A 27227-nucleotide genomic window follows, 5' to 3' on the forward strand; every position below is an offset into this window, starting at 1 on the left:
CATTTTATTTTATTTGATGCTTGTTAAATGTGCCTTGAATTCAAAATAAATCACTGACAATGTCACCAGCAAAGCACCCCCACACAATCACACCTCCTCCTCCATGCTTCACTGTGGGAACCATACATGCTGAGATCATCCGTTCACCTACTCTGCATTTTACAAAGACACGAGATTGGAACCAAAAATCTCAAATTTGGACTCATCAGACCAAAGGACAAATTTCCACTGGTCTAATGTCCATTGCTCATGTTTCTTGGCCCAAGCAAGTCTCTTCTTATTATTGGTGTCTTTTAGTAGTGGTTTCTTTGCAATTCGACCATGAAGGCCTGATTCATGCAGTCTCCTCTGAACAGTTGATGTTGAGATGTTACTTGAACTCTGTGAAGTATTTATTTGGGCTGCAATATAAGAGGCTGGTAACTCTAATGAACTTATCCTCTGCAGCAGCGGTAACTCTGAGTCTTCCTATCCAGTGGAGGTCCTCATGATAACCAGTTTCATCATAGCACTTGATGGTTTTTGCAACTGCACTTGAAGAAACTTTCAAAGTTCTTGAAATTTTCGACTGACTGACCTTCTTGTCTTAATTAAAGTAATGATGGACTGTCATTTCTCTTTGGTTATTTGAGCTGTTCTTGCCATAATATGGACTTGGTATTTTACCAAATATGGCTATCTTCTGTATACCAACCCTACCTTGTCAAAACACGACTGATTGGCTCAAACGCATTAAGAAGGAAAGAAATTCCACAAATGAACTTTTAACAAGGTACACCTGCTAACTGAAATGCATTCCAGGTGATTAGCTCATGAAGCTGGTTGAGAGAATGCCAAGAGTGTGCAAAGCTGTCATCAAGGCAAAGGGTGGCTATTTTGAAGAATCTCAAATATAAAATATATTTTGATTTGTTTAACACTTTTTGGGTAACTACATGATTCCATATGCATTTCATAGTTTTGATATCACTATTATTCTACAATGTAGTATAATAGTACTGTACATCTCTGGTACTGTATATCTCTTTAATGGGTGTGCATGAAAAAAGTAATCTTGTAGATTCATAACTCCCTGACATCTGGAAAAGGAGTGGCTCAGGACTCTTACCGTAATTAGTCTAAACAAAAGCAGGAACCAGAATGAGAAATGCTTGGCTCTGTCACCTTTATTAGTTGCAAGATCTACTCCAATTGATGACAACAGGATACTTAGCGTACTATCAGCAGCAACAGATGAATACACAGCAGAAGAGAAGTAGAGCAAGTATCAGTCATATCAGTCAGGGAAAGAAACCTACCACTTGTGTGAGTGGAATAAACTCCCTTAGATACTGTGCAGTATAGTCTATCAACATATCAATTTCCCCTAGGAACTACTTTCAGATGAGTGTTCCCTCACTATGATCCCAATAATAACTGTCACTGTATTACTATAGCTACAAAATTAAATTTGCCCTGGACCTTTTCTGCATACAATTCTCATATATTTCTGACCTATTCCATCTTTCAGTTTCTGAATAATCAGGTACAAGAACACAGGGTATTTGGATTATGACTTCATAATATTTATGGTGGATAATATCCAGAAGTGGTCTCAACTACAACACTGGATATCATAGAATATAGAGCGTAGAACAGTCTCTATGATAGATATACACTGTATGCAGATAGAATATTGAACGTCAGAGTATAGCAAGACCATAACTATAGTATTGTTTTGTGCCATTTATTGAGGGAAGCAATCTAAGATAATTGGATGCGAGTAGTGATTTGAAACGTTTGCTTTTTAATGGGTTATGCATCCAGTGAACACAGATGAACAAGGGAATATTTGTATGTATACTATGTCCCATTGGAAATGCCAGAACAGGACATAAACATCATCTCCATTGTCAGTTCACCTCCTTATCTATGGAAAGATTGAAGTCTCTTTCTCTCAACAGTGATTAGAATTACATAAGTATGCTAAATAATAGATTAAATAGGTATTAACATACAGACATTTGACAAGGATACTAGTTACTAGAAGGCAATTTCAAACACTATACATTTAAAGGTCTACCAACTCTTAGATTTCCGATATCACAGCTATACAGTTGTAACAGTCTCTTGGTCAGGCTATGAATGGCCTGCATGTGTTAGGATGCTGCCTGTTCACAAGAAGAAAATATCATATGTCTACACTACCTACTTATAAAAAGGATTCCTGTCACTACATTTGACCGTTATTGTATTTTAAAGTGAGAACTAGAAGGATTATTAAGATTTAGTATTGATATTAGTTTATCCTTTTGAAACATGCCCATTTTCTGGAGAGATATGAAGCAGACTACAAAACAGGCTCAAATAAAATACAAATGAAATACAAATCATTTATGCTAGAGAGAAACAGACAGTGTTCATGTATCCAATGATAATGCAGGTTATTGTGTCACAAATAGCACACTCTCAGTGGTGTATAACAATAGGGCATGTGGGTGGTGCAGCGTCCAATATCAGTTCCCCCGACTCTGAATTTTGAACCATGACCTTTACCCCCTTCAACCCAGTTCAAAATTTAAAAAAATAAAAATCTGCCATCTACCAGAAGAGCAAACCAATCCCTTTGCTCCCACTAAGCATAAACACAAAGTTTCTGCTTTTCTTTGTTTCTTGTTGAAGCGTGGTTGTCCAACCTTGATGAATTTACCCCCACACCCCCCATAGATCCCTCACTGTCCTTCCTCTTACCCACTCCCTCTCTTCTTCCCTCTTACCCACTCCCTCTCTTGTTCAGTGCCCTGAGGAGGCGAGCATGCAGGGGGGGGGGGGGGGGGGGGGGGGGTGAGTCTACTCAGCAGTGATTTTCCTCTTGGAAGGGGGGATGAGATGACTGGGGAGGTCGGCGGGTAGCTCGTGCCCCTCCAGTTTGACTTTGATCAGGTGATTGGCCAGGGCAAACTCCTCGTCATCCAGCATCCCATCCTTATCTATGTCAGCCAGCTTCCAGATCTTCCCCAGCACCGTGTTGGGAAGCTTGGACTTCACCATCTCTTTCTTGGCGTTGGCGCCAGTCACCTTCCCGTTGACCGGCGACAGCGTGTAGAAGATCTCATCGTACATGGGCTTGTCGCGGGCCACCACCCACTCTGCCTCATCGATACCCTCCCCGGCGCCCTCGCCATAGCCATGGCCAAAGGGCCCGTTGAGGGTGCCGTCGAAGGCCCCTCCCTTCACCACCTGCTGGGGTCGGTTGGTCTCCTCCTGTCTGACCAGCACCATGAGACCGGCAATGTCGTGGGCCAGCATGTCGTCCACCGAGTCCAGTAGCTTTAGCTTCAGGGGCTGGAACTTGTTCAGGTCGTGGGCATTCAGTTGCTCCTATAGGAGGGGAGAGAGGGCAGCGGTAAGAGGTCAAAAGAGCAGTGTTTTACTCACTACAAGCATAGTTTGGGGTCAAGCTGATCTTAGTTGATGCATCTCTACAGTCTCTTATGTGTGAGAGGGAGTTGGAACAAGATACATGACTGTCCTGGTCTGTGCATCAGAGATATGTCAGAAAGGATCAACATGACTACTGCTTACTTTCTACCCTGAGCCAAGTCATGTTGGTGCTTCTCTCAGTGAGGAAAACAAAGTGCTCATCAGGCCCAGATGGACTGGGGGTGGTTCAGATCTCATTCCTGATCACAGCCAATCAGAAAGGAGCTTGTTTTGTCACCATGGCTCAAAGCAGTCCCAGTAGGGCATACATGTTTGTGTGTTAGCTCAGTAATCAGAGGAAAACAGCACAGATTGTGGGCTTCATCCATCACTCCCCTGGTAAACATGGCATTGTGAGTCATGTTCGTAGTCATTTTATATTTCAAGGTTTTTAGGTATTTATGGAATGATGTTGTCTGTCCAGACCATATTTTACACCTACCCTTAGCTTTACTCAAGAGAAGCCCCATCTTTCTATCTTACCTGCATCTTCTTGAGGTTGGGGAAGTCTCCAGGGGAGATCTGGTGTTCTCTCTCAATGCGGCTGTAGATCTCTCCCAGACTGTTAATCAGCTCTTTCTTCTTGCCCTCCTTCCCAAACACACTGGGCATCTCCTTTTTCAGAGAGCTGATGATATAGGCATGGACCTAACAGGGCACAGAGCAGTACACAGTCTACTCAGTGTGGACTGAGTAGGGTAGAGAAAAATCACTCATATACTGCTTCCTCTCTTGGGTCATAGCTAGAAAGATTGTTTTGTTTATGTGTCTATTGTGCCACCAAGGGCTCTTCAATGTTCCTCCTAATATCTCAGATGTCCTTGAAACTGAAAATAATTGACATTATGAACGTTCAAACAGGAAGGAAGCACTTAAAGCAGTTTTATGAGAGAGCATGTGGCGGGTATCACACCCGGCTACACAAGAGGTTTCCCTTCCTTAGGGTTTCCTAGAACTGAGAGCGAAGGGGAAAATAACCTCATCACAGGACTGACTCCCCTTGAGATTTCTGAGAGATATTTCACCAGAACATGTTATGCTGGTGCTATATCAGAACACAGAACTGAACATGGTATGTGTATTTGAAAGGAGGACACAGATTACATACAGTGCATTCGGAAAGTATTCAGACACCTTGACTTTTTCCACATTTTGTTACGTTGCAGCCTTATTCTAAAATTGATCAAATTAAATCAAATCCTTATCAATCTACACACAATACCCCATAATGACAAAGTGAAAACAGGCTTTTAGAAATGTTTGCTAATTTATTAAAACCTAAAAACAGAAATACCTTATTGACAAAAGTATTCAGATCCTTTGCTATGAGACTCGAAATTGAGCTCAGTTGCATCCTGTTTCCATTGATCATCGTTGAGATGTTTCTACAACTTGTTTGGAGTCCACCTGTGGTAAATTCAATTGATTGGACATGATTTGGAAAGGCACACACCTGTGTATATAAGATCCCACAGTTGACAGTGCATGTCGGAGCAAAAACCAAGCCATGAGGTCGAATGCATTGTCCTTAGAGCTCCGAGACAGGATTGTATTGAGGCACAGATCTGGGGAAGGGTACCAAAACATTTCTACAGTATTATTCTACAGTATGTCCCCAAGAACACAGTGGCCGCCATCATTCTTAAATGGAAGAAGTTTGAAAGTACCAAGACTCTTCCTAGAGCTGGTCGCCCGGCCAAACTGAGCAATCGGGGGAGAAGGGCCTTGGTCAGGGAGGTGACTAAGAACCTGATGGTCACTCTGACAGAGCTCCAGTTCCTCCAGCTCCAGTTCCTCGGTGGAGATGGGTGAACCTTCCAGAAGGACAACCATCTCTGCAGCACTCCACCAACCAGGCCTTTATGGTAGAGTGGCCAGACAGAAGCCACTCATCAGTGCAAGGCACATGACAGCCCGCTTGGATTTTGCCAAAGGGCACCTAAAGGACTCTCAGACCATGAGAAACAAGATACTCTGGTCTGATGAAACCAAGATTGAACTCTTTGGCATGAATGCCAAGCGTCACGTCTGGAGGAAACCTGGCACCATCCCTACGGTGAAGCATGGTGGTGACAGCAACATGGTGTGGGGATGTTTTTCAGCGGCAGGGACTGGGAGACTAGTCAGGATCAAGGCAAAGATGAACGGAGCAAAGTACAGAGAGATTCTTGATGAAAACCTGATTCAGAGCACTCAGGTCCTCAGACTGGGGTGAAGGTTCACCTTCCAACAGGACAACAACCCTAAGCACACAGCCAAGACAACGCAGGAGTGGCTTCTGGACAAGTCTCTGAATGTCCTTGAGTGGCCCAGCCTGATCGAACATCTCTGGACAGACCTGAAAATAGCTGTGCAGTGACGCTCCCCATCCAACCTGACAGAGCTTGAGAGGATCTGCAGAGAAGAATGGGAGAAACTTTCCAAGTACAGGTGTGCCAAGCTTGTAGCGTCATACCCAAGAAGACTCGAGGTTGTAATCACTGCCAAAGGTGCTTCAACAAAGTACTGAGTAAAGGGTCTGAATACTTATGTAAATGTGATATTTAAGTTTTTAAATTTGTATAAATTTGCAAAAATGTTCTAAAAACCAGGTTTTGGTTCATGATAATGGAGTATTGTGTGGAGATTGATGAGGAAAAAAACAATTTAATTAATTTTAGAATAAGGCTGTAACATAACAAAACGTGGAAAAAGTCAAGGGGTCTGAATACTTTATGAATGCACTGTATGTTGAAAGAGTGGACATGATTGCTGAGATAAGGCATACTAAAGGTGTAAAACAAGTTTCAAGCACTGAAACGGCAACATCTACTCACATCCAAGGCCACAATGTTTTTTGTTGGTATTCAATAGTTGCTCCAGACATTATTGACTGTATTCTTTGAGGAATAAAAGTTATGTAACAATAGTAGGTTTGTGTGTGTGCACAGGCTGGCACTACATGAGTAACCAGCTCCTTCAGTGGAACCTCTGTATCCTCTGCCTCTGTTTCCCTTTGGCGGATGGATGAGCACACTGCTGCTGACAGCAGAGGAAGCCCACCTCTCTGGTCTGGTCAGGACAGAGGCATAGGACAGGACATGGACCAGGTTCCATGGACCAGGAATAGGGGGACAGGGGACAGGAGGAGGCCGGAGGTGGGTTACCATTTCCTCTCAAGGTGACCACCTGTTTGGTGGATTCTTTGGACTGTGGCCAGGGATGCCCCCAAAACACGCACACGGGCACACACACACACACTCCCTCCTCAGGACATCCTGCTGTGGCTGTGTGATCTCCAGAACAGCCATCTGAAGTGTTGAGATGAGGTGATGCCTGTATTGTATGACAACAGAGGACCTGGTCATCAGTCACATATACTGGTTTGGGGCTAATAGGAGAGGTAGCCCAGAGTTAAGCCGCTGTAATGGCTATCACATAATAACCTCCTGAGCTCAGGTGGCATGTCAAATCAATGCTACCCAATCTATCTCTCTCTCTCTCTAATTTACATCAGAACGGTCTCTCCTCTGTCTCACTGCTCTCTGATGAATATCTCATGAAGTTCCATTCCACACTAACTGGACAAGAAGCTGATATTTCTGTTTAAATATCCGGTTGGAACCACATGGTAAGACCATCCCAGGAATTCTGACAACCTCATCAATTGAACACTCCCCACTATTGTCAAGTGCGCCGAATACAACAGTGAAATGCTTACGGTGCTACCTAGAACTTAATAAGATACCAGATGGAGAGAGAGACAGAAAGAGACAGAAAGACAGAAGGGGTTGAGGGATTCCCTGGCTGTCTGGGAGGCTGATACAATAAATACAGCCTTGGGGAGAAAGATTCTTCATGTGAGGCTGATTGTTAATCATCTGGTATGTCAGTGGCTGTGAGGATGATTGTATGAACACAGACACCCTGTACTGTGTTGATTGACCTGTCTTTATCCTGATTACTGCTTGGATCCCAGGATGCTCATCTATCGGTCACCCAGTACACTCTTAGAAATGGGTTCCAAAAGGGTTCCAAAAGGGTTCTTCGGCTGTCCCCATAGGAAAAACCTTTTTGGTTCCAGGGAAAACCTTTTTGGGTTCTATGTAGAACCCTCTGTGGAAAAGGTCCTACATGGAACCCAAAAGGTTTCTAGCTGGAACCAAAAAGGGTGCTTCAAAGGGTTCTCCTATGGGGACAGCCGAAGAACCCGTTAAGGTTCTAGATAGAACCTTTTTTTCTAAGATTGTAGGCCTTGATCACAGAACCACTGACCTTGCAATCTAGTTTGGAATAAATTATTCATCAATATAATAATTAAATCAATATAGTAACACGTTTTTCTTATTGCCGTAAGACAATAAATGCATACCAATGCTACTTTGTCACCTCATTATTTGAAAAACGAAGAGAATTCCGAGGTCAATCTGAGGTCAAGATTTGTCCCATGACTAACTCCATCTACCATGTCTTATTTACATCCAATCAACGCTCTATGCCAAATGAACAGTAGTGACCTGTGACTGATAATTGATTTGGTGTGACTGTGTTCTTAGTGCCACCAATGCTTTAGGACTCTATTAAAGTGTAGCTCAGTTGGGAAGGCACCCTGGTACCGCCACTGTACCAGCCCTCATCACACCACGCAGTCACACAATGTCCCCTGGGGATTGCAGCTTCGCTCAGTAGGGGAAGGTTATCTTGCCCTGACAAAGTGGATGTAATTGCAGTCATTACTCTTGCACAATGAGTCACTGTACCCATCAGTCAGAATTGGTAGCTTATTAAGTTCAGTAGCAACTCCTGTATGGAGATTCTGTTCCATTCAAAATAGCTATTTAACAAAGACTTTTCTTCTCTTTCGAAAAATGACTTAATACCTAATAAAAGAGAACTTCCTAGTTAGGCCAAAATGACATAACATAGTGCTTAGGAGTACTAGCCACTCTTACTTTTGTGAGAGAATGTGTGTTTGCACGCGTGTGTTGGACCATGCATGTGTGAGGTTAGAGCTTACCTTGGCGAGTCGTGCCCTCTTGATGAGGTCATTGAGCTTCCTGAGGGCAGCGTTGCGGGGCAGTGACTGGATGTCCTTGAACAGGTCCTGCTCCTCCGCCTCAAACAGCTTACGGTTGTCAGGGATGAGCAGTGGGTGCGACCAGAATGACCCTATATATACACGAATCACCTCGGGTGTGTTGACGATCTTCCCCAGCGACCACATGAGGGCGCCATAGACCCTCATAAGCTGCTGCGTCTCGATCTGGTCAGCCTTGTTAAGAACCACCCGGATCTTGTCTTCGTGATTCTTCAGGGCCTTGATGACCTCCGAGAACTCGTCTGAGATGTCCAGCTTGTGGGCGTCGAAGAGGAGGATGATTCGGTCCACGCGCTCTGCAAACCACTCCAGCACGGCGGCGAAGTCGTAGCCTTTAGACACGAAGGGGGTGAGGGGAGGCAAGGGTGGGAGAGGTGGAGAGAGGCAAGAGAAAGGCAAGGATGGAGGAGAGCCAGGAGAGAGGCAGGGTAGAGGCAGGGGAATGGCAGGGAAGAAGCAGGAGTGAGGCAAGAGAGAGGCAGGCGAGAGGCAGGAGAGAGGCAGGTGTGGGAGAGAAGCGGGAGAGAGGCAGGGGAGAGGCAGGAGAGAGCCAGGGGTGGGAGAGAGGCGGGAGAGAGGCAGGGTCAACAACCAGCAGAACAACAGACTGGGCGGCCCAGTGGTGTCCAGCTGAGTAACCAGAAGAGTGTTGTGAACTTGGTAGGCCTATTGCTCAAGAGTATGACAAGTCATCAATTACAAAAGAGAACAGAACCACTTGTTAAGATAGAGGCTGAAAGGCATTTGAACACAATGAGGTAATGGTTGATCATTTAGTATCTTACCACTTACCATTGAGAACATAACATGATGACATTATTTCTTTAAACCCCTGCTAATATATCTTGAACTCACTTCTTGATTTGCACTTAGTTCTCACTACTTCACATGACAGGATATGACATGACAGGACAGGACACGACAGTGTGACTTCATGACCCTCTTCTCCTCTCCTCGAAGCATTAGCCTCCTGACCTCAAGGGGCTGCAGCGCTAGCCTCCCCTAACCTACCCTCGGCCCCACTGGCTGGATAACAGGCTTTACACCACAGGAGGCTGCTGAGGGGAGGCCGGCCCATAATAATGTCTGGAACGGAGCTAATGGAATGGCATACAACACCTGGAAACCATGTGTTTGATGTATTTCAAATCAAATCAAATTGTATTTGTCACATGCGCTGAATACAACAGCTGTAGACCTTACAGTGAAAAAGCTTAAGGGTTACAAGCCCTTAACCAACATGCAGTTTTAAGAAAATACCAAAAAAGTAAGAGATAAGATTAACAAATAATTAAAGAGCAGCAGTAAATAACAATAGCGGGGCTATATACAGGGGGTACCGGTACAGAGTCATTGTGCAGGGGCACCGGTGTCGAGGTAATTGAGGTAAAATGTACATGTACTGTAGGTAGAGTTATTAAAGTGACTATGCATAGATAATAATAGAGAGTAGCAGCAGCGTAGAAGTAGTGTGGGGGGGGGGGGGGGGGGGGCTATGCAAATAGTCTGGGTAGCCCTTTGATTAGATGTTCAGGAGTCTTATGGCTTGGGGGTAGAAGCTGTTTAGAAGCCTCTTAGACCTAGATTTGGCGCTCCGGTACCGCATGCCATGCGATAGCAGACAGAATAGTCTATGATTAGGGTGGCTGAAGTCTTTGACAATTTCTAGGGCCTTCCTGACACCGCCTGGTATAGAGGTCCTGGATGGTAGAAAGCTTGGCCCCGGTGATGTACTGAGCCGTACGCACTACCCTCTGTAGTGCCTTGTGATCGGAGACCGAGCAGTTGCCATACCAGGCAATTATGCAACCCGTCAGGATGCTCTCGATGGTGCAGATGTAGAACCTTTTCCAAATCTTTTCAGTCTCCTGAGGGGGAATAGGTTTTGTCGAGCCCTTTTCACAACTGTCTTGGTGTGCTTGGACCATGTTAGTTTGTTAGTGATGTGGACGCCAAGGATCTTGAAGCTCTCAACCTGCTCCATTACAGCCCTGTCAATGAGAATGGGGGCGTGCTCGGTCCTCCTTTTCCTATAGTCCACAATCATCTCCTTTGTATTGATCACGTTGAGGGAGAGGTTGTCCTTGCACCACACGGTCAGATCTCATCGTTGTCGGTGATCAGGCTTACCACAGTTGTGTCATTGGCAAACTTAATGATGGTGTTGGAGTCGTGCCTGGCCGTGCAGTCATGAGTGAACAGGGAGTACAGGAGGGGACTGAGCACGCACCCCTGAGGGGTCCCTGTGTTGAGGATCAGCATGGCGGATGTGTTGTTACCTACCCTTACCACCTGGGGGCGGCCCGTCAGGAAGTCCAGGATCCAGTTGCAGAGGGAGGTGTTTTGTCCCAGGGCCCTTAGCTTAGTGATGAGCTATGAGGGCACTATGATGTTGAACGCTGAGCTGAAGTCAATAAATAGCATTCTCACATAGGTGTTCCTTTTGTCCAGGTGGGAAAGGGCAGTGTGGAGTGCAATAGAGATTGCATCATTTGTGCATCTGTTGGGGCGGTATGCAAATTGGAGTGGGTCTAGGGCAGGGGTGTCAAAGTCAAATGGACGGAGGGCCAAATAAAAAATTTAGCTACAAGCCGAGGGCCGGACTGTTCGAATGTTCATTGAAAATTTTTTAAATGACGCATATAGTCTAGTGAACCTAATTGAACCTACTGAAAACCTAACAAATATATTCCAATATGATCAGATAAATAAAGCAATATTTTCTTATGGCTCTGTCAGTAATCTTTAATTTTCAACAGACACAAAAGACAAATTTCCTTTATATAAAAATCCCCATAACATGAACATTAAATGAAAGAAACCGGTATTCAAGGCACCATCAGTAGCCTATATTTTCTATTTTAGCAAAAGTGGGCTAAATTTACTTCAAAGAAAAAAACAATAATAGCAATTTTCTATCATCCACTCAACTGAAATATTTTTAAAATATAATTGGATTGAAATACAATAAAATAAAGTGCAAAAATCTATTAATCAAAAACAACACTTTGTTTAAGGAGAAGTAACATGCAGTGAAAACAAATATTAAACTTTAACTTTTAAACTTGAACTGAGTAAAAACTCTAAATATGTGATTGCACAGTAATGTTCACTTGTTTGAGGTTGAGGGTGATACTTGGTGGTGTCCCATCTTTTCCACAAGTTCATCAATGTTCGGGGTAAGGCTCTGAGCTGAGGAAATCCTCAGAATTGAGTGGAGGTGTTCAGCAGTAAGTCGACTTCTGTGTGATGTTTTGTTCAGGTTCATCAAAGAAAACAGTTGTTCACACAGGTATGTGCTGCCAAACATAGACAACGTTTGAGCAGCCTGGATGCGCAGCTGGGGCATTGTGTCGGGGAGGAAACGGGCGAACTCCGCAGCACCCACTGCCGCATATTTTGCCCTCAGTGCATCATTGCATTGGAGGTCAATCAACTCCATTTGGAGGTTTGGTGGTGAGCTTTCCACGTCAACAGCAAATGGGTTACCGAGCAGTTCCAACCTGCTTTTTTGTGCTTCAAAGTCAGCAAATCGGCGTCGAAAGTCAGCGGCAAGCATACCTATTTTATCAGCCAACTGTGCGCTCGGGAACGCACTGGTAGAGAGCTTCTCTTTCATGGTCTGGCAGCTGGGAAAGTGGCTCAAATTTTCTTTCCGCATCTGCGTCTCCCACAGAGTCAGTTTGGTTTTAAATGCCTTCACTGTACTGTACATATCAGAGATGACATGATCCCGACCCTGCAGCTGCAAGTTCATTGCATTCAGATGACTCGTAATGTCACACAGAAAAGCCATTTCACACAGAAACATTTCGTCTCGGAGTTGTGTTGAGAGTTGCCTTTTTTCTGGGCAAACTTCGTCACAAACTTTAATCATGCAGTTTTTGATGAAATCCCCCTCCGTAAATGGCCGGGCTGATTTAGCGATCTCTTCTGCCAAAATAAAACTGGCCTTGACAGCAGCCTGGCCTTGTGATTTGGCTTTTTTGAACAGAGCCTGTCGAGATTTGAGGCCTCGTTTTAATTCCTCTGCCTTTTGTAGCCTTTGTTCCATGTCCATATTCTTGTTTTTGTCCGCGTGTTTCGTTTCATAATGTCGTCTCAGATTATACTCTTTCAGTACCGCCACACTTTCTCCACACAGAAGACACACAGGTTTTCCAGCTACCTCCGTGAACATATACTCCGACTCCCACCTTGTTTGAAACCCCCGGTTCTCAGTGTCCACCTTCCGTTTTGCCATTTTTGATGGGTATCTGAAAGTTAATTTTACTGTGATGCTGACGACTGCTGTGCCAATAAATATTGAAATGAAGCAGCCTACTGCTCGGTGCGTCACCGTTGCATTGTGGGAAATGTAGTATTGGTGCGTGTAAAAGATCTGCGGGCTGCCGGCTTGCTGCGGTCTGCGGGCCGGTTCTAATAATAAATCAAGATCATCCCAGGGGCCGTAAAAAACCTTCTCGCGGGCCGGATGTGGCCCGCGGGCCTTGACTCTGACATATGTGGTCTAGGGTTTCTGGGATAATGATGTTGATATGAGCCATGACCAGTCTTTCAAAGCATTTCATGGCTACAGACGTGAGTGCTACGCGTCGGTAATAATTTAGGCAGGTTACCTTAGTGTTCTTGGGCACATGGACTATGGTGGTCTGCTTGAAACATGTTGGTATTACAGACTCAGACAGGGAGAGGTTGAAAATGTCAGTGAATACACTATTTGATACCATTCTATTGGTTCCGCTCCAACCATTACCATGAGCCCGTCCTCCACAATTAACGTGCCACCAACCTCCTGTGCTTTACACTAAGTGGGTGACTGAACCACTTTACTCTCCTCCTGCCAGCAGCAGATAGATAGAGTGAAAGAGTTAGATAGTGAGAGAGAGAGACAGAGGTGTTTCAGCACAGATAAAGAGAATCCCCCAAATGATGGCTAATCTAATGGAGCAATTAGCTGTCTAATCTGAAGGCAGTGATCCCAGAAGTCAAGAGACAAAGAGAGCCGTCGGGGAAAAACAGATTTCACCCGCAGAGAAATGAAAATGTACTCTACTCTCTAGCTGGCAGCATATTTTCAGATGATGAGTAGTCCATTCCCAAAGCATGTATTCCTAGTAAAGAAGGTAGCTAAGTCTCCCACTGACAAGATGTCAGTGGTAGACGTCAATAAGTATGACAGCTTATTTGAATGCCATTGAAATGACAGAGGAGTTCCCATTGGATGGTGAGGGTATTTCACTGTATCTTTGATTGGACTCCAGGTTAGCTGAGTCCTGACTCCAATTAGCTTTTGGAGAAGTCATTAGCCTAGGGGTTCACATACTTTCCCCAACCTACAATGTGAATGTTTACACGGTGTGTTCAGAGACATGAAAACGTATAATTGTTTGCGTGTTATTAGTTTAAGCAGACTGTGTTTGTCTATTGTTGTGTCTTAGATGAAGATTAGATCAAATTTTATGACCAATTTATGCAGAAATCCAGGTAATTCCAAAGGGTTCACATACTTTTTCTTGCCACTGTACGTGCTATAGCATTATGAGGACAATACATGAACATACAGGTTATGGGTACCTTGAGACAAATAAAGCATCTGTGAAGAACACACAATTGAGTTGAAAGAAGAGAGACAATTGAAAGGACTATGAAATACACTGGAAAAAAACATAAACGTAACAATTTCAAAGATTCTACAGAATTACAGTTCATATGAGGAAATCAGTCAATTGAAATAAATTAGAATCGGGCCCTAATCTATGGATTTCAAATGACTGGGAATACAAATATGCATCGGCTGGTCACAGATACCTTAAAAAAAAGGTAGGGGCGTGGATCAAAAAACCAGTGAGTATCTAATGTGACCACCATTTGCCTCACACATCACCTTTGCATAGAGTTAATCAGGCTGTTGATTGTGGCTTGTGGAATGTATTCCCACTCCTCTTCAATGTCTGGGAAGAACTGGGACATTTTCAGCTTCCAGGAATTGTGTAGAGACCCTTAGACCCTTGCGACATGGGGCCGTGCATTATCAGGCTAATGGCGGCAGATGAATGGTACAACAATGGGCCTCAGGATCTCATCACGGTATCTCTGTGCATTCAAATTGCCATTGATAAAATGCAGTTGTGTTCGTTGTCCATAGCTTATGCCTGCCAATACCATAACCCCACCGCCACCATGGGCATTCTGTTCCCCATGTTGACATCAGCAAACCGCTCACCCACACGACGCTGTCTGCCATCTGCCCCATACAGTTGAAATTGAGATTCATTCGTGAAGAGTACACTTCTCCAGTGTGCCATTGGCCTTCGAATGTGAGCATTTGCTTACTGAAGTCGGTTAAGTCGGTTACAGTCAGGTCAAGACCCTGGTGAGGACGATGAGAACACAAATGAGCTTCACTGAGATGGTTTCTGACAGTTTGTGGAGAAATTATTCGGTTGTGGAAACCCACAGCTGTCTGGATGGCTTGTTTCAGACGATCCCACACGTGAAGAAGCTAGATGTGAAGGGCTGGCGTGGTTACACGTGGTCTGCGGTTGTGAGGCCGGTTGGGCATACTGCCAAATTCTCTAAAACAACGTTGGAGGTGGCTTATGGTAGAGAAATAAACATTCAATTGCCTGAGAACAGCTCTGGTGGACATTCATGCAGTCAGCATGCCAGTTGCATGCTCCCTCAAAACTTCAGACATCTGTGAGATAAATAAGCTTTTTCAGCTCATGAAACATGGGACCAACACTTCACATGTTGTGCTTATATTTTTGTTCAGTGTAGAAAAAATACTAAGATGACCACCCAGGACTTTCAATTCAGGTTGATTGTTTGTGACACATCATAGACACAACAACACAACCTCCAACTGTGTTTTTGCAGAGACACTGAATATTTCAATATCAAGACACATATGCCTACCATCTATCACCTGCCTCCTGAAGCACCAAACAGCTCTTCTTCAATCTTTCCAACTCCAGGGGTGCTAGGCAGAGCTCCTCCTTACCTTGGAGCACTTACAGCGAAGGGGAAGAGTTCCACAGAATTCCCAGAATTGAAGACCGCACCAGAAGTTGGGATTAGTGTGTTAATGTTGTTCAAATCACAGGCATGGAATATGGCAGCCATGGCCATGTTTCAGGAAGGATGTTATCCCATGCCGACACGGGGGATAGAGGCGCATAGGCCTCATCCCTGATGATTTGGCAGTTTCACTATGGGGCTTTATTGTTACCTGCGGTAGGGATGGACAATATATCTCTCTCACCTTTTCTTATGAGGTGGAGGTGTTTATTACCTATTTACTACTTCATACGCCTGTTCTAGTGTTTCTTTCGAGTTTATTGACTAGAATTACCCTAAAGATATTGTGGATTTACTGTAAGGGCTTAAAATGAACTAAACACTACATCTCAATGCTCCTTCGCCTCAGCAGGGACTTTGATACATATAGGCAGCCACACAGGAGGTAAGAGACCATACGTGAATAATGGGCAGGACAATAAGAGCAGTGAAACTGGTTGGCAGGGATTATAAAACGATGTGGGAACAATAGAGGTTAATGTCAGGGAACCCAGTTATTTCATGGCAGGTCTGGCTTGACGCAGCACTGCAGAAACTCCATAGGGTTTATAGTGTAGTAGTATAGGCAAGCTGCATTGGTTAACACTGTGCTTTCACTACAATACCTCCATATGGGCATTTACGATACTCGCTATAGCCGGGTCCATGTTCATTCGCAGCTGTACATGAGGAGAGAGAGACACAAACAGAGGTGAAAATTAAATGAAGGGAAAGAAAATTGGGGTTCAGTGCTTCAAGTCGAGATGGAGACGTATGGGTGTACATTATGATAAACACAATACAGTCTAGTAATGCACCTCTCCAGTACTGAAACACAGTCAGGGTCCTGGTAGAATAGAAGGCAAAATGTTTAAAGACCTAGAGCAGTCAAAAATTAGATTTTCCTGTCTTTTATATATATATTTCCACACTATGATGTTGGAATAATACTGTGAAATTGTGAAATTGATGCCCTTTTAGTGTAAGAGCTGTTTGAAAAGACCGCCTGAAATGTCTGCCTGTTTTGCTGGGATGTAGTTCTGGCCTGCCTGGTGACAGCACCAGGTGGTAAATTAGTTAATAGACCAATAAGAGAGTTCCAAACCTCTCTGCCAATAACAGCTAGTTTCCAGTTTCCCCCTCCCCACTCAGACCACTTCCAGACAGATATTTCTCTTTATTTTTGACCATTTTGATTGAAAACATATTCTGTGGGGTTACCACAGCAACGAGAGAAACCAGAGAGGAGGGGAATGAGACAGAGATAACAAATATATGCATACTCGTACCATTCACACTATAGGGCAAGCCTCAGACAGAGACCGTCAAGAACCATCACAGAAAATGTTAACTAATTAGCAACATTGCAAGTACTTACTACTTTTTATCATGTTAGCTAACCCTTCCCCTAACCCTTTAACCTAACTCCTACCCTAACCTTAACCCCTAACCCCAAGCCTAACTAACGTTGGCTACCTAGCTAACATTATGGCCACCTAGCCACAACAAATTGTAATTTGTAGCATATCATACATTTTGCAAATGAGTTACATATTGTACCAATTGCAATTCATAACTTATTGTAAGAACTGCAAGTCTTAAAATATCATATGAATTGTAATTCGTAACATATCATACGAAATTGATGATGGACATCCACAAATGAATAGATATCATACGAAACTTAAGATATTATACTAATTGGAGTGTCCCAGATTTGATTTAATCTATGTTACATTTACCCCTGAGTCCAGTTGGCAAGGACAGGCTCTACACACACACAGTACACTCAAACACACACACACACACACACACACACACACACACACACACACACACACACACACACACACACACACACACACACACACACACACACACACACACACACACACACACACACACACACACACAAACACACAGCTGTGCTGACTGTGAGTAAAGTAAATTTAGCCTTCCATTTATTTGCTATGGGAACACATTGGAGTGGGGGACTTTGTTCTACACATTGATTTTAAGTGGGTGAACAGCCATGGTAGAATAACGTTTTAATACATTACCATATTTTAAGTAGTTTAACTATAAATTAAGAGTGAAGACTATATGTAATCTATCAATATTGGAAGCATCATAAAAGTGGACCTGCGTTAATAAAGAATTGTATACCTTGGCATGCAATAGTTAACAAACCTGGAGCCAATGCAATTCTTTATTAACGCAGGTCCACTTTTATGATGCTTCCAATATTGATAGATTACATATAGTCTATGCTCTGCTTCCTAATCAGATGGAAAGAGTGACTATGTTTTATAAGTTCCAAAGTCAATCCAAAGGTAACAAGTGTCAGAACTATGATATACCAAAACTCCCACATTCTTCACATCACTGACTTGGAACCGAACTGAACACACAATCAGCTAGCTCTATGACTTTGCCTACACTTGGGCTTTAGAAGCCATAGGGAGTGATTGGAATGGAATATCAGATTCAGGAATCTGTCATTTTCCACAGTTCAATGACAGTACAAAAGTAAGGGATACTCTTCATGTCTTTCTTAGTGCTGTACCTCTGACTCCTTGGCCCTCAGACGTTTAACTGTGTTACTGGTTGACATGGGAACTCAGTCTTGGCACTTGGCTGTGAAAACACTCTGTAATCAGACAATAATCTACTTCGGGCAGGCATGCACCCTGTTGAAGATGACGATTGTTTAACTTAAAAGGGTGGAAACCACTTAGTAAATAAATAAATTGTAACGTCCTGACCAGAGTTCTTATGTGTTTTGCTTGTTTAGTGTTGGTCAGGACGTGAGCTGGGTGGGAATTCTATGTTGTGTGTCTAGTTCGTCTGTTTCTGTGTCCAGCCTAATATGGTTCTCAATCAGAGGCAGCTGTCAATCGTTGTCCCTGATTGAGAATCATATATAGGTGGCTTGTTTTGTGTTGGGGATTGTGGGTGGTTGTTTCCTGTCTTTGTGTTTTGTCTGCACCAGCTAGGACTGTGACGGTTAGTTTGTTTTGTCATTTTGTATAGTGTCTTGTTTTGTGTTAATTAAATCATGGAAAATTACCACGCTGCACATTGGTCCTCAGATCCTTCTCGCCTCTCCTCGTCTGAGGAGGAGGACGACTTAGACTGCCATTACATAAATTAAGAAGAGACTGTGCATCTCTTTGTTAGATTCAAATTCAGTAAGCTGAAAATGCATGATCAAATGGTTTATAAAGACTTCATAAACTCAGTTCACCTCATCAGGGGTGGCAGTTGCTCACTAACTGACTATCAATTAACTGACTATCAGTGACTGACATCACACAAGAAAAACTGATGACGCGCAAACAAATTTCGAAATTGCACCTTGTTTATTCTACTATTCTAACTCGCAACTGTAAGTTGAGACCCGACTGAGTTCCTGAAAAAAAAAAAACTGGAGATACATGGTTAAAAAGCTCCAAGTCATTTTCTGAATTACTCTTAACGAGCTTTTATTTTACTGCTGTTTTCATTTTTTTTACCAAAGGATAAAAACAACAGGGGGAGGTAGCATTCTCTAACGATGGCTGTCCATAAACAAACCAGCACTCCATTTCTCTATAACTACAAGGATATGGCACACAGTGTGTGGGCTTAGAGACTTTTTTATAATTGTCCCTTCTGGGCATCCTTACTGAGGTCATTATCCTGCCCATCTGCCAGGTAAGTCTGTGTTTTTAAGAAACCTGCTTCTCTCTCGTCTCTCTATCCTATGGCTCAGTTCTAAGCATACACAGATGGTCACCCTCCTTGTACTCGTGCTGCCATGAAGGAGGAAGGTGTGCCATATCTCTGTTCAAAGTAATACAATTAATTATTGTGCCAACCCTCTTCAGTCCCCATACATGAGCACTTGTCCCTGGCCAACTGTCGTCAGGCCTCTGGGACTGAAGTAGTTAACAGAGACATGGCCTGTTTACTACTTAGCTACGACTGGTACTAAAGGGTAATACTTTCTGTGAGTTACTTGAAAGTATCAAGCAGTAATTGTCTCTCAACTTTAACCTGTTTCAAACCCACCACTCTTTCTTAAATGTTTGACACAAGCCATCTAATTCAGTTGATGATGACAACATAAACATGGTCATGAGTGATGTTATGTTAATTTGTCCACTTATCCAGGAATCCTAAGACAAAAACAAGCTGTGAAAAGTATCCTCAGGTCTGTCCACTACAGTGCTGTACGTAGGATCCTAAGCTGTACTACACGCATTATTCAGCCCCATTAATCCAACAGGCCCTGTCAGGCCAACACGCAGCGCAGTGGGAGAGGAGACAAAACAGCAGGAAGTACACGCAGACACACACACACAGGCATGTTTGACACTCACACACATGCACTTGTCTGCTCTAAAAGGATTACAGTTGTTAAGCATCTTTTCAACACGACTACAACCCACATCTCCAAACCACATTAAGCCTACAGCGGGTCAGCTGTTTAACAGAAAGGTTTATATACCTGGTATAAACAATGTTCCTGGGCTTTAAAGTAGTCTCTACAGAGACAAACACTGAGGGCCTATCTTGCTATCTTGTAACACCCGATTGTAAAAGGCAAGTATTTCACAGTGCGACTCAACCTGGTGTGCAGTGTTAAGGCTCCTCACATGGCCAGGCAGCCATTCTCATTAGGAGTGCTAAATCTGAACATCCCACTAACACACTAACGAGAGGGAGAGAGCAGCCTGACCCAGAGCATGGGAGAGAGCACAGCTTGCCATGAACTACCATCCCACATACTGTAACACAGTGTGTTTGAGTGCTCGCGTGAGTGTGTGTGTGTGCACGTGAGTGACAAATAGAGAGAGAAGAGAGAGGGAGAGATAGGGCAGAGATAAGATTATAAGCGTCACACACAGCCATCGAGAGGGAGGCAGCAGTCCAGGGATTCCAGACCAGGGCTTCAGGCTGCAGGGCCGAGACACGGGCAGCTTTACACGCGAGACCGACAGGAAGAGGCTAATGAGAGAGCAGGGCCTAAGGCCCAGCCTGCCCTAATGACTTCTCTGCTCCTAATGGGAATGTACAGGGGCAGGAAGACCACAGCCTTCCTTCACTGATGCTATGGATGGAACATTTAGACATCATCAGTGATGTAATATATAAATTTTATTGGGAGGAGAGCTTCTGATGTACAGTGTATGCCTAAACTTTACCTGGAAAAGAGCTGTGCTTCAAAGTTATCCAACTCTCTGAGGGTGTTTTCACACTTGGTCTTTTTCAGATATTTTTTGTGAACTCAATGCGGTTCGCTTATTTTTTTATTCAGTGTGAACACGCCAAAGAACTCAGACCCTTCAAAAGATCCCTCGAAGTGTACCGAACTGAGACCATCTTGAGAGGTGGTCTGAGTTCGGTTCATTTAAATTCCGTGGTCCGGTGCCCTTTTTTAAGGCAATGTGAACACAAAGCTCCTGTCACGTTCTGACCATAGTTCTTGTGTGTTTTACTTGTTTTAGTGTTGGTCAGGACGTGAGCTGAGTGGGCATTCTATGTTTGGTGTCTAGTTTGTCTGTTTCTATGTTTGGCCTAATATGGTTCTCAATCAGAGGCAGGTGTTTTGTGTTGTCTCTGATTGGGAATCATATTTAGGTGGCTTGTTTTGTGTTGGGGTTTGTGTCTGTCCCGAGCCGCTAGAGCCGCCCGTCTGTCAGGAGCCGCTAGAGCCGTCCGTCAGTCAGGAGCCGCCAGAGCCGCCCGTCAGTCAGGAGCCGCCAGAGCCGCCCGTCAGTCAGGAGCCGCCAGAGCCGCCCGTCAGTCAGGAGCCGCCAGAGCCGCCCGTCAGTCAGGAGCCGCCAGAGCCGCCCGTCAGTCAGGAGCCGCCAGAGCCGCCCGTCAGTCAGGAGCCGCCAGAGCCGCCCGTCAGTCAGGAGCCGCCAGAGCCGCCCGCCAGTCAGGAGCCGCCAGAGCCGCCCGCCAGTCAGGAGCTGCCAGAGCCGCCCGCCAGTCAGGAGCTGCCGGAGCCGCCCGCCAGTCAGGAGCTGCCCTCCAGTCATGAGCTGCCCTCCAGTCATGAGCTGCCCTCCAGTCATGAGCTGCCCTCCAGTCATGAGCTGCCCTCCAGTCATGAGCTGCCTTCCAGGCATGAGCTGCGTTCCAGTCATGAGCTGCCCTCCAGTCATGAGCTGCCCTCCAGTCATGAGCTGCCCTCCAGTCATGAGCTGCCCTCCAGTCATGAGCTGCCCTCCAGTCATGAGCTGCCATTCAGTCCGGAGCTGCCATTCAGTCCGGAGCTGCCCTTCAGTCCGGAGCTGCCCTTCAGTCCGGAGCTGCCACTCTGTCCTGAGCTACCCCTCTGTCCTGAGCTACCCCTCTGTCCTGAGCTACCTCTCTGTCTTAAGCTACCTCTCTGTCTTAAGCTACCTCTCTGTCATAAGCTACCTCTCTGTCATAACCTCTAATTCCTCCCAAACCCGGATCCGGGAGCACCCCCATCAGTAAAAAAGCTGACTAGCATAGCGTCACAAGTAAATACTAGCATCTAAATATCATTAAATCACAAGTCCAAGACACCAGATGAAAGATACACATCTTGTGAATCCAGCCATCATTTCTGATTTTTAAAATGTTTTACAGGGAAGACACAATATGTAAATCTATTAGCTAACCACGTTAGCAAAAGACACCACTTTTTTTACTCCACCATATTTTTACTGCATCAGTAGCTATCACAAATTCGACCAAATAAAGATATAAATAGCCACTAACCAAGAAACAACTTCATCAGATGACAGTCTGATAACATATTTATTGTATAGCATATGTTTTGTTAGAAAAATGTGCATATTTCAGGTATAAATCATAGTTTACCATTGCAGCCACCATCACAACTCTCACCAAAGCAACTAGAATAACTACAGAGACCATCGTGTATTACCTAATTACTCATCATAAAACATTTCTTAAAAATACACAGCGTACAGCAAATGAAAGACACAGATCTTGTGAATCCAGCCAATATTTCAGATTTTCTAAGTGTTTTACAGCGAAAACACAATATAGCGTTATATTAGCTTACCACAATAGCAAACATCACAACAGCATTGATTCAAGCCAAAAATAGCGATAACGTATAAACCACCAAAATATATTAATTTTTTCACTAACCTTCTCAGAATTCTTCAGATGACAGTCCTATAACATCATATTACACAATGCATATAGAGTTTGTTCGAAAATGTGCATATTTAGCGGCACAAATCGTGGTTATACAATGAGAAAAGTTGCCAAGCTGCCCAGAAAATGTCGGGAGAAATCTTTGGAGAGGCACCTATTCTAATCAATAAATAATCATAAACTTGACTAAAAAATACAGGTTGGACAGCAAATGAAAGACAAATTAGTTCTTAATGCAATCGCTGTGTTACATTTTTAAAATTAACGTTACTACAACATACAGCGTGCGTTAAAGCGAGGCTACACTGAAATTAATGGCGGATTTATGCATTTAACATTTTTCAACAGAACAACGAATTATCAGCATAAATAGTTCTTACTTTTTGATGAACTCCCATCAGAATCTTGGGAAAGGTGTCCTTTGTCCAAAAGAATCGTTGCTCGGTTGTAGAATGTCCTCTTCAACGTTGCAATTAGCAGTAAACATTAGCAATGTGGTCCAGACATCACCAACTCCCTAGAACTTATAAATATTCTTATAAATATTCGAAACTTATAAATATTCGAAAATCGCAATATACTGACATAAACTGATATAATTCGGTTTAAAATAACAACATTAGGATGTCTTTAACACCTATATCGAATAAAAACACAGCCGGATATTTCTAAGAGTTATAACCGAAGGTTCTAGTACGATATGCCAAGCTCCTTCCTGCGCCAGAGCGAAGAGGGAAAAGACCAGTACTTTTCTTCCCAAGCCATTTATAACCTTTCAGATCTACCTAGAGACTCCATTTCAAGTCTCACTATTCGCTAACAACCAGGGGAAGGCGTATGCAGTGCATCTCAACCAATAGAAGACAGGCAAATTAATAAACTGATCTGAGAACAGCCAGCAAAATTTTGCATTCTCACATCCACATAGGAAAATTGCTCTAAGTCCAGTTCTGTTTCACTCACTGTTTCACTATAATTCAAACGGTTTTAGAAACTAGAGAGTGTTTTCTATCCAATAGTAATAATAATATGCATATTGTACGAGCAAGAATTGAGTACGAGGCAGTTTAATTTGGGAACGTAATTATTACAAAGTGCTAACAGCACCCCCTATTGCTACCTCTCTGTCATGAGCTGTCCCTCAGTCCGGAGGAGTTTCCTCAGTCTAGTGGGGACCTTTGTGAAGGTTCCTAGGCCAAGGTCGGCGGCGAGGGTCGCCACTCAAAGGACGCTAAGGAGGGGGACAAAGACAATGGTGGAGTGGAGTGGGATCCTCGTCCAGCGCCGGAGCCGCCACCGCGGACAGATGCCCACCCAGACCCTCCCCTAGAGTTTTAGGTGGTGCGTTCGGAGTCCGCACCTCAGGAGGGGGGTACTGTCACGTTCTGACCATAGTTCTTGTGTGTTTTACTTGTTTTAGTGTTGGTCAGGACGTGAGCTGGGTGGGCATTCTATGTTTGGTGTCTAGTTTGTCTGTTTTTATGTTTGGCTTAATATGGTTCTCAATCAGAGGCAGGTGTTTTGTGTTGTCTCTGATTGGGAATCATATTTAGGTGGCTTGTTTTGTGTTGGGGTTTGTGGGTGGTTGTCTTCTGTCTTTGTGTTCTGCACCAGATAGGACTGTCTCGGTTTTCACATTTATTGTTTTTGTATTTTGTATAGTGTTCACGTTATCGTCTCTTTGTTTATTAAACATGTTGAACACTAGCCGCGCTGCATTTTGGTCCTCTCCTTCACCAACGGAGGAAAACCATTACAGCTCCCCAGGTTCACTTGTCATTATTCCCGCACTACAGACTAGACTACCGCAACACGATTTCCCCTGCCATAACCACTCACATTGGTGCCACTAAATCGAGAAGATGATGATGTGCAGGTTTGTGGAAATTCTTTGGGGGGGGATATTGATAAGCGATTGTCAAGGATGCACAGAAATTCCAAAATATGTGTGGAGTTTTGTACTGACACGAATTTCTGATTATTTTCTTGCAATATGTGATCTAGTAGCTAAGAAAGCTTCATACGCTGTTTATTCGATTATGAATAGTGTGAGAAGACAAAGACATTTGGTGAGAATCACAACATAGGGTACAAAATCAAGGTCCGTGCAATCCAGAATCCTTGGGACGTCACAACTCTGACGGTACCCCATTGAAGTTGTCATTTAAAATGGTTACGGTAAGGGTTAAGGTTAAGGTAAGGGTAGGGGTTACAGTTAGGGTTAGGATTTAGCATAGGAACGTCCCAAATATCCCAGATAGCACGATCCTTCCTTTCTAAAGATAGCAATGTGAATGCAAAGAGAACCGAGTTATATCGCTTTTTAAATCACAGAGTTCACTTTAAAGAGGACTGAGATTGGTTCTTTTAAAGAGGACTACCATATATGTGAAAACACCCTGAGATCCCCAGGAAACTCAAACTGAGTCCAAGAGTACATTTTATGAATACCCACTATAACACACATGAGAGTGGTTTTTAGGGGCCACTTGGTTAACATCGGCTTTGAGACACGCTCACTTCCTGTTATGAATGCTTTAGGGGCATGAAAGGTACAAGTGCATCACCAATGACAACCGGGCCAAATTATAGGGAGAATACGTAGACAAACAAGCAGTAACCTGCAATCACAGGCTTTTGATGATGCCAAGTTAGAGTCCCTATACTTTAACTCTAGAATCTAGATACACGACCAGCAGTGTGAATCTGCAAGTTCATGTATGCACAATTTTGTGCCTCTGGTCTAATAAAATGGGAATTACTTGACTATACAAAGTAAGATCCTCAGCATATTAGTCATTCAAGCATTACCAGCAGTCCCAAAACACTGATTGATTTTACTAGTAAATGCTAAGCTTTACATTTGAATACACATTCAATGACAACATAGAGGATACATAAACTGCTGCATACAATTTGGCTCCATAAGCTCTTTTGAGTTTGGTTGTGGCAAAAATGATGTTACACAGTTTACTGGACTTTTGTGCTTATGTGACGACGTTGGAGTCGCTCTGTATGTAGGGGCTCTGGTTCTGACTACTCCATGTTCCCTGTGTATAGCTCTAAAGCTGGGTTCTCTCTCTGCTTCCTCTCTCCTCTCTGCTCCCCTGAATGAGCCCTAATCCGACTGGACCGTGAGCTCACCAAACACATAGCCACAGACACACAAGCCACCACACCACTGCACCACACACACACACACCGGCAGCCCAAAGGAAAGTGCTGACGGCCAGGGTGGGCCGTGCTGGGTGATTACTGTGGGCTATCGGGTGGGTGATGGACTTTTGCTGAATGTGGAATGAAGTAACTAACCATGCACAAAACAAACAGGAGGACACGGACCCCCGCAGAGATTGGCTGGCTGATCTCAGGGGGAGATTACAACCTAGTTGAGCCTGATGCAAACACAGAGGCACACATCTATCTGCCACACCACATGTCCTATAGACTTGGCTTCAGTAGAGTATACAGTGGTGAGGTAAGGTTTTATGGGTCTCAGACAGTTCATAGAGAAGAGAAGAAGAGCACAGCACAGTGTGATATGGTAGAATACAGTAGAAGAGTAGAGGTGTAGCGGTAAGGTGAGATGAGATGAGATATAAGGTACAGTAGAAGAGTAGAGGTGTAGCGGTAAGGTGAGATGAGATGAGCACTAAGGTACAGTAGAAGAGTAGAGGTGTAGCGGTAAGGTGAGATGAGAGCTAAGGTACAGTAGAAGAGTAGAGGTGTAGCGGTAAGGTGAGATGAGATGAGAGCTAAGGTACAGTAGAAGAGTAGAGGTGTAGCAGTAAGGTGAGATGAGATATAAGGTACAGTAGAAGAGTAGAGGTGTAGCGGTAATGTGAGATGAGAGCTAAGGTACAGTAGAAGAGTAGAGGTGTAGCGGTAAGGTGAGATGAGAGCTAAGGTACAGTAGAAGAGTAGAGGTGTAGCGGTAAGGTGAGATGAGATATAAGGTACAGTAGAAGCGTAGAGGTGTAGCAGTAAGGTGAGATGAGAGCTAAGGTACAGTAGAAGAGTAGAGGTGTAGCGGTAAGGTGAGATGAGATATAAGGTACAGTAGAAGAGTAGAGGTGTAGCGGTAATGTGAGATGAGCACTAAGGTACAGTAGAAGAGTAGAGGTGTAGCGGTAAGGTGAGATGAGAGCTAAGGTACAGTAGAAGAGTAGAGGTGTAGCGGTAAGGTGAGATGAGATGAGAGCTAAGGTACAGTAGAAGAGCAGAGGTGTAGCAGTAAGGTGAGATGAGAGCTAAGGTACAGTAGCAGAGTAGAAGTGTAGCGATAAGGTGAGATGAGAGCTAAGGTCAAGTAGAAGAGTAGAGGTGTAGCGGTAAGGTGAGATGAGAGCTAAGGTACAGTAGAAGAGTAGAGGTGTAGCGGTAAGGTGAGATGAGAGCTAAGGTACAGTAGAAGAGTAGAGGTGTAGCGTTAAGGTGAGATGAGATGAGAGCTAAGGTACAGTAGAAGAGTAGAGGT

At 43.9% G+C, this 27227-nt stretch overlaps 1 protein-coding gene across 2 annotated transcripts in view; it reads right to left on the reverse strand.

The window, feature by feature from the left end:
• Positions 1–1148: 1148 nt before the first annotated feature.
• ehd3 (EH-domain containing 3) overlaps positions 1149–27227 on the reverse strand; it is a 40064-nt gene continuing 13985 nt past the window's right edge. For both annotated transcript variants that reach the window (XM_038968001.1, XM_038968000.1), the window contains 3 exons: positions 8459–8871; positions 3946–4110; positions 1149–3360 (listed from right to left, as the gene is read on the reverse strand). In XM_038968001.1, coding sequence (XP_038823929.1) covers positions 2830–3360; positions 3946–4110; positions 8459–8871 — 1109 coding nt within the window. In that variant the 3' untranslated portion in view covers positions 1149–2829. The remainder of the gene's footprint in view (positions 3361–3945; positions 4111–8458; positions 8872–27227) is intronic.

The sequence above is a fragment of the Salvelinus namaycush genome, chromosome 29 (genome assembly GCF_016432855.1).
Source record: "Salvelinus namaycush isolate Seneca chromosome 29, SaNama_1.0, whole genome shotgun sequence".
Classification (NCBI taxonomy): Eukaryota; Metazoa; Chordata; class Actinopteri; order Salmoniformes; family Salmonidae; genus Salvelinus; species Salvelinus namaycush.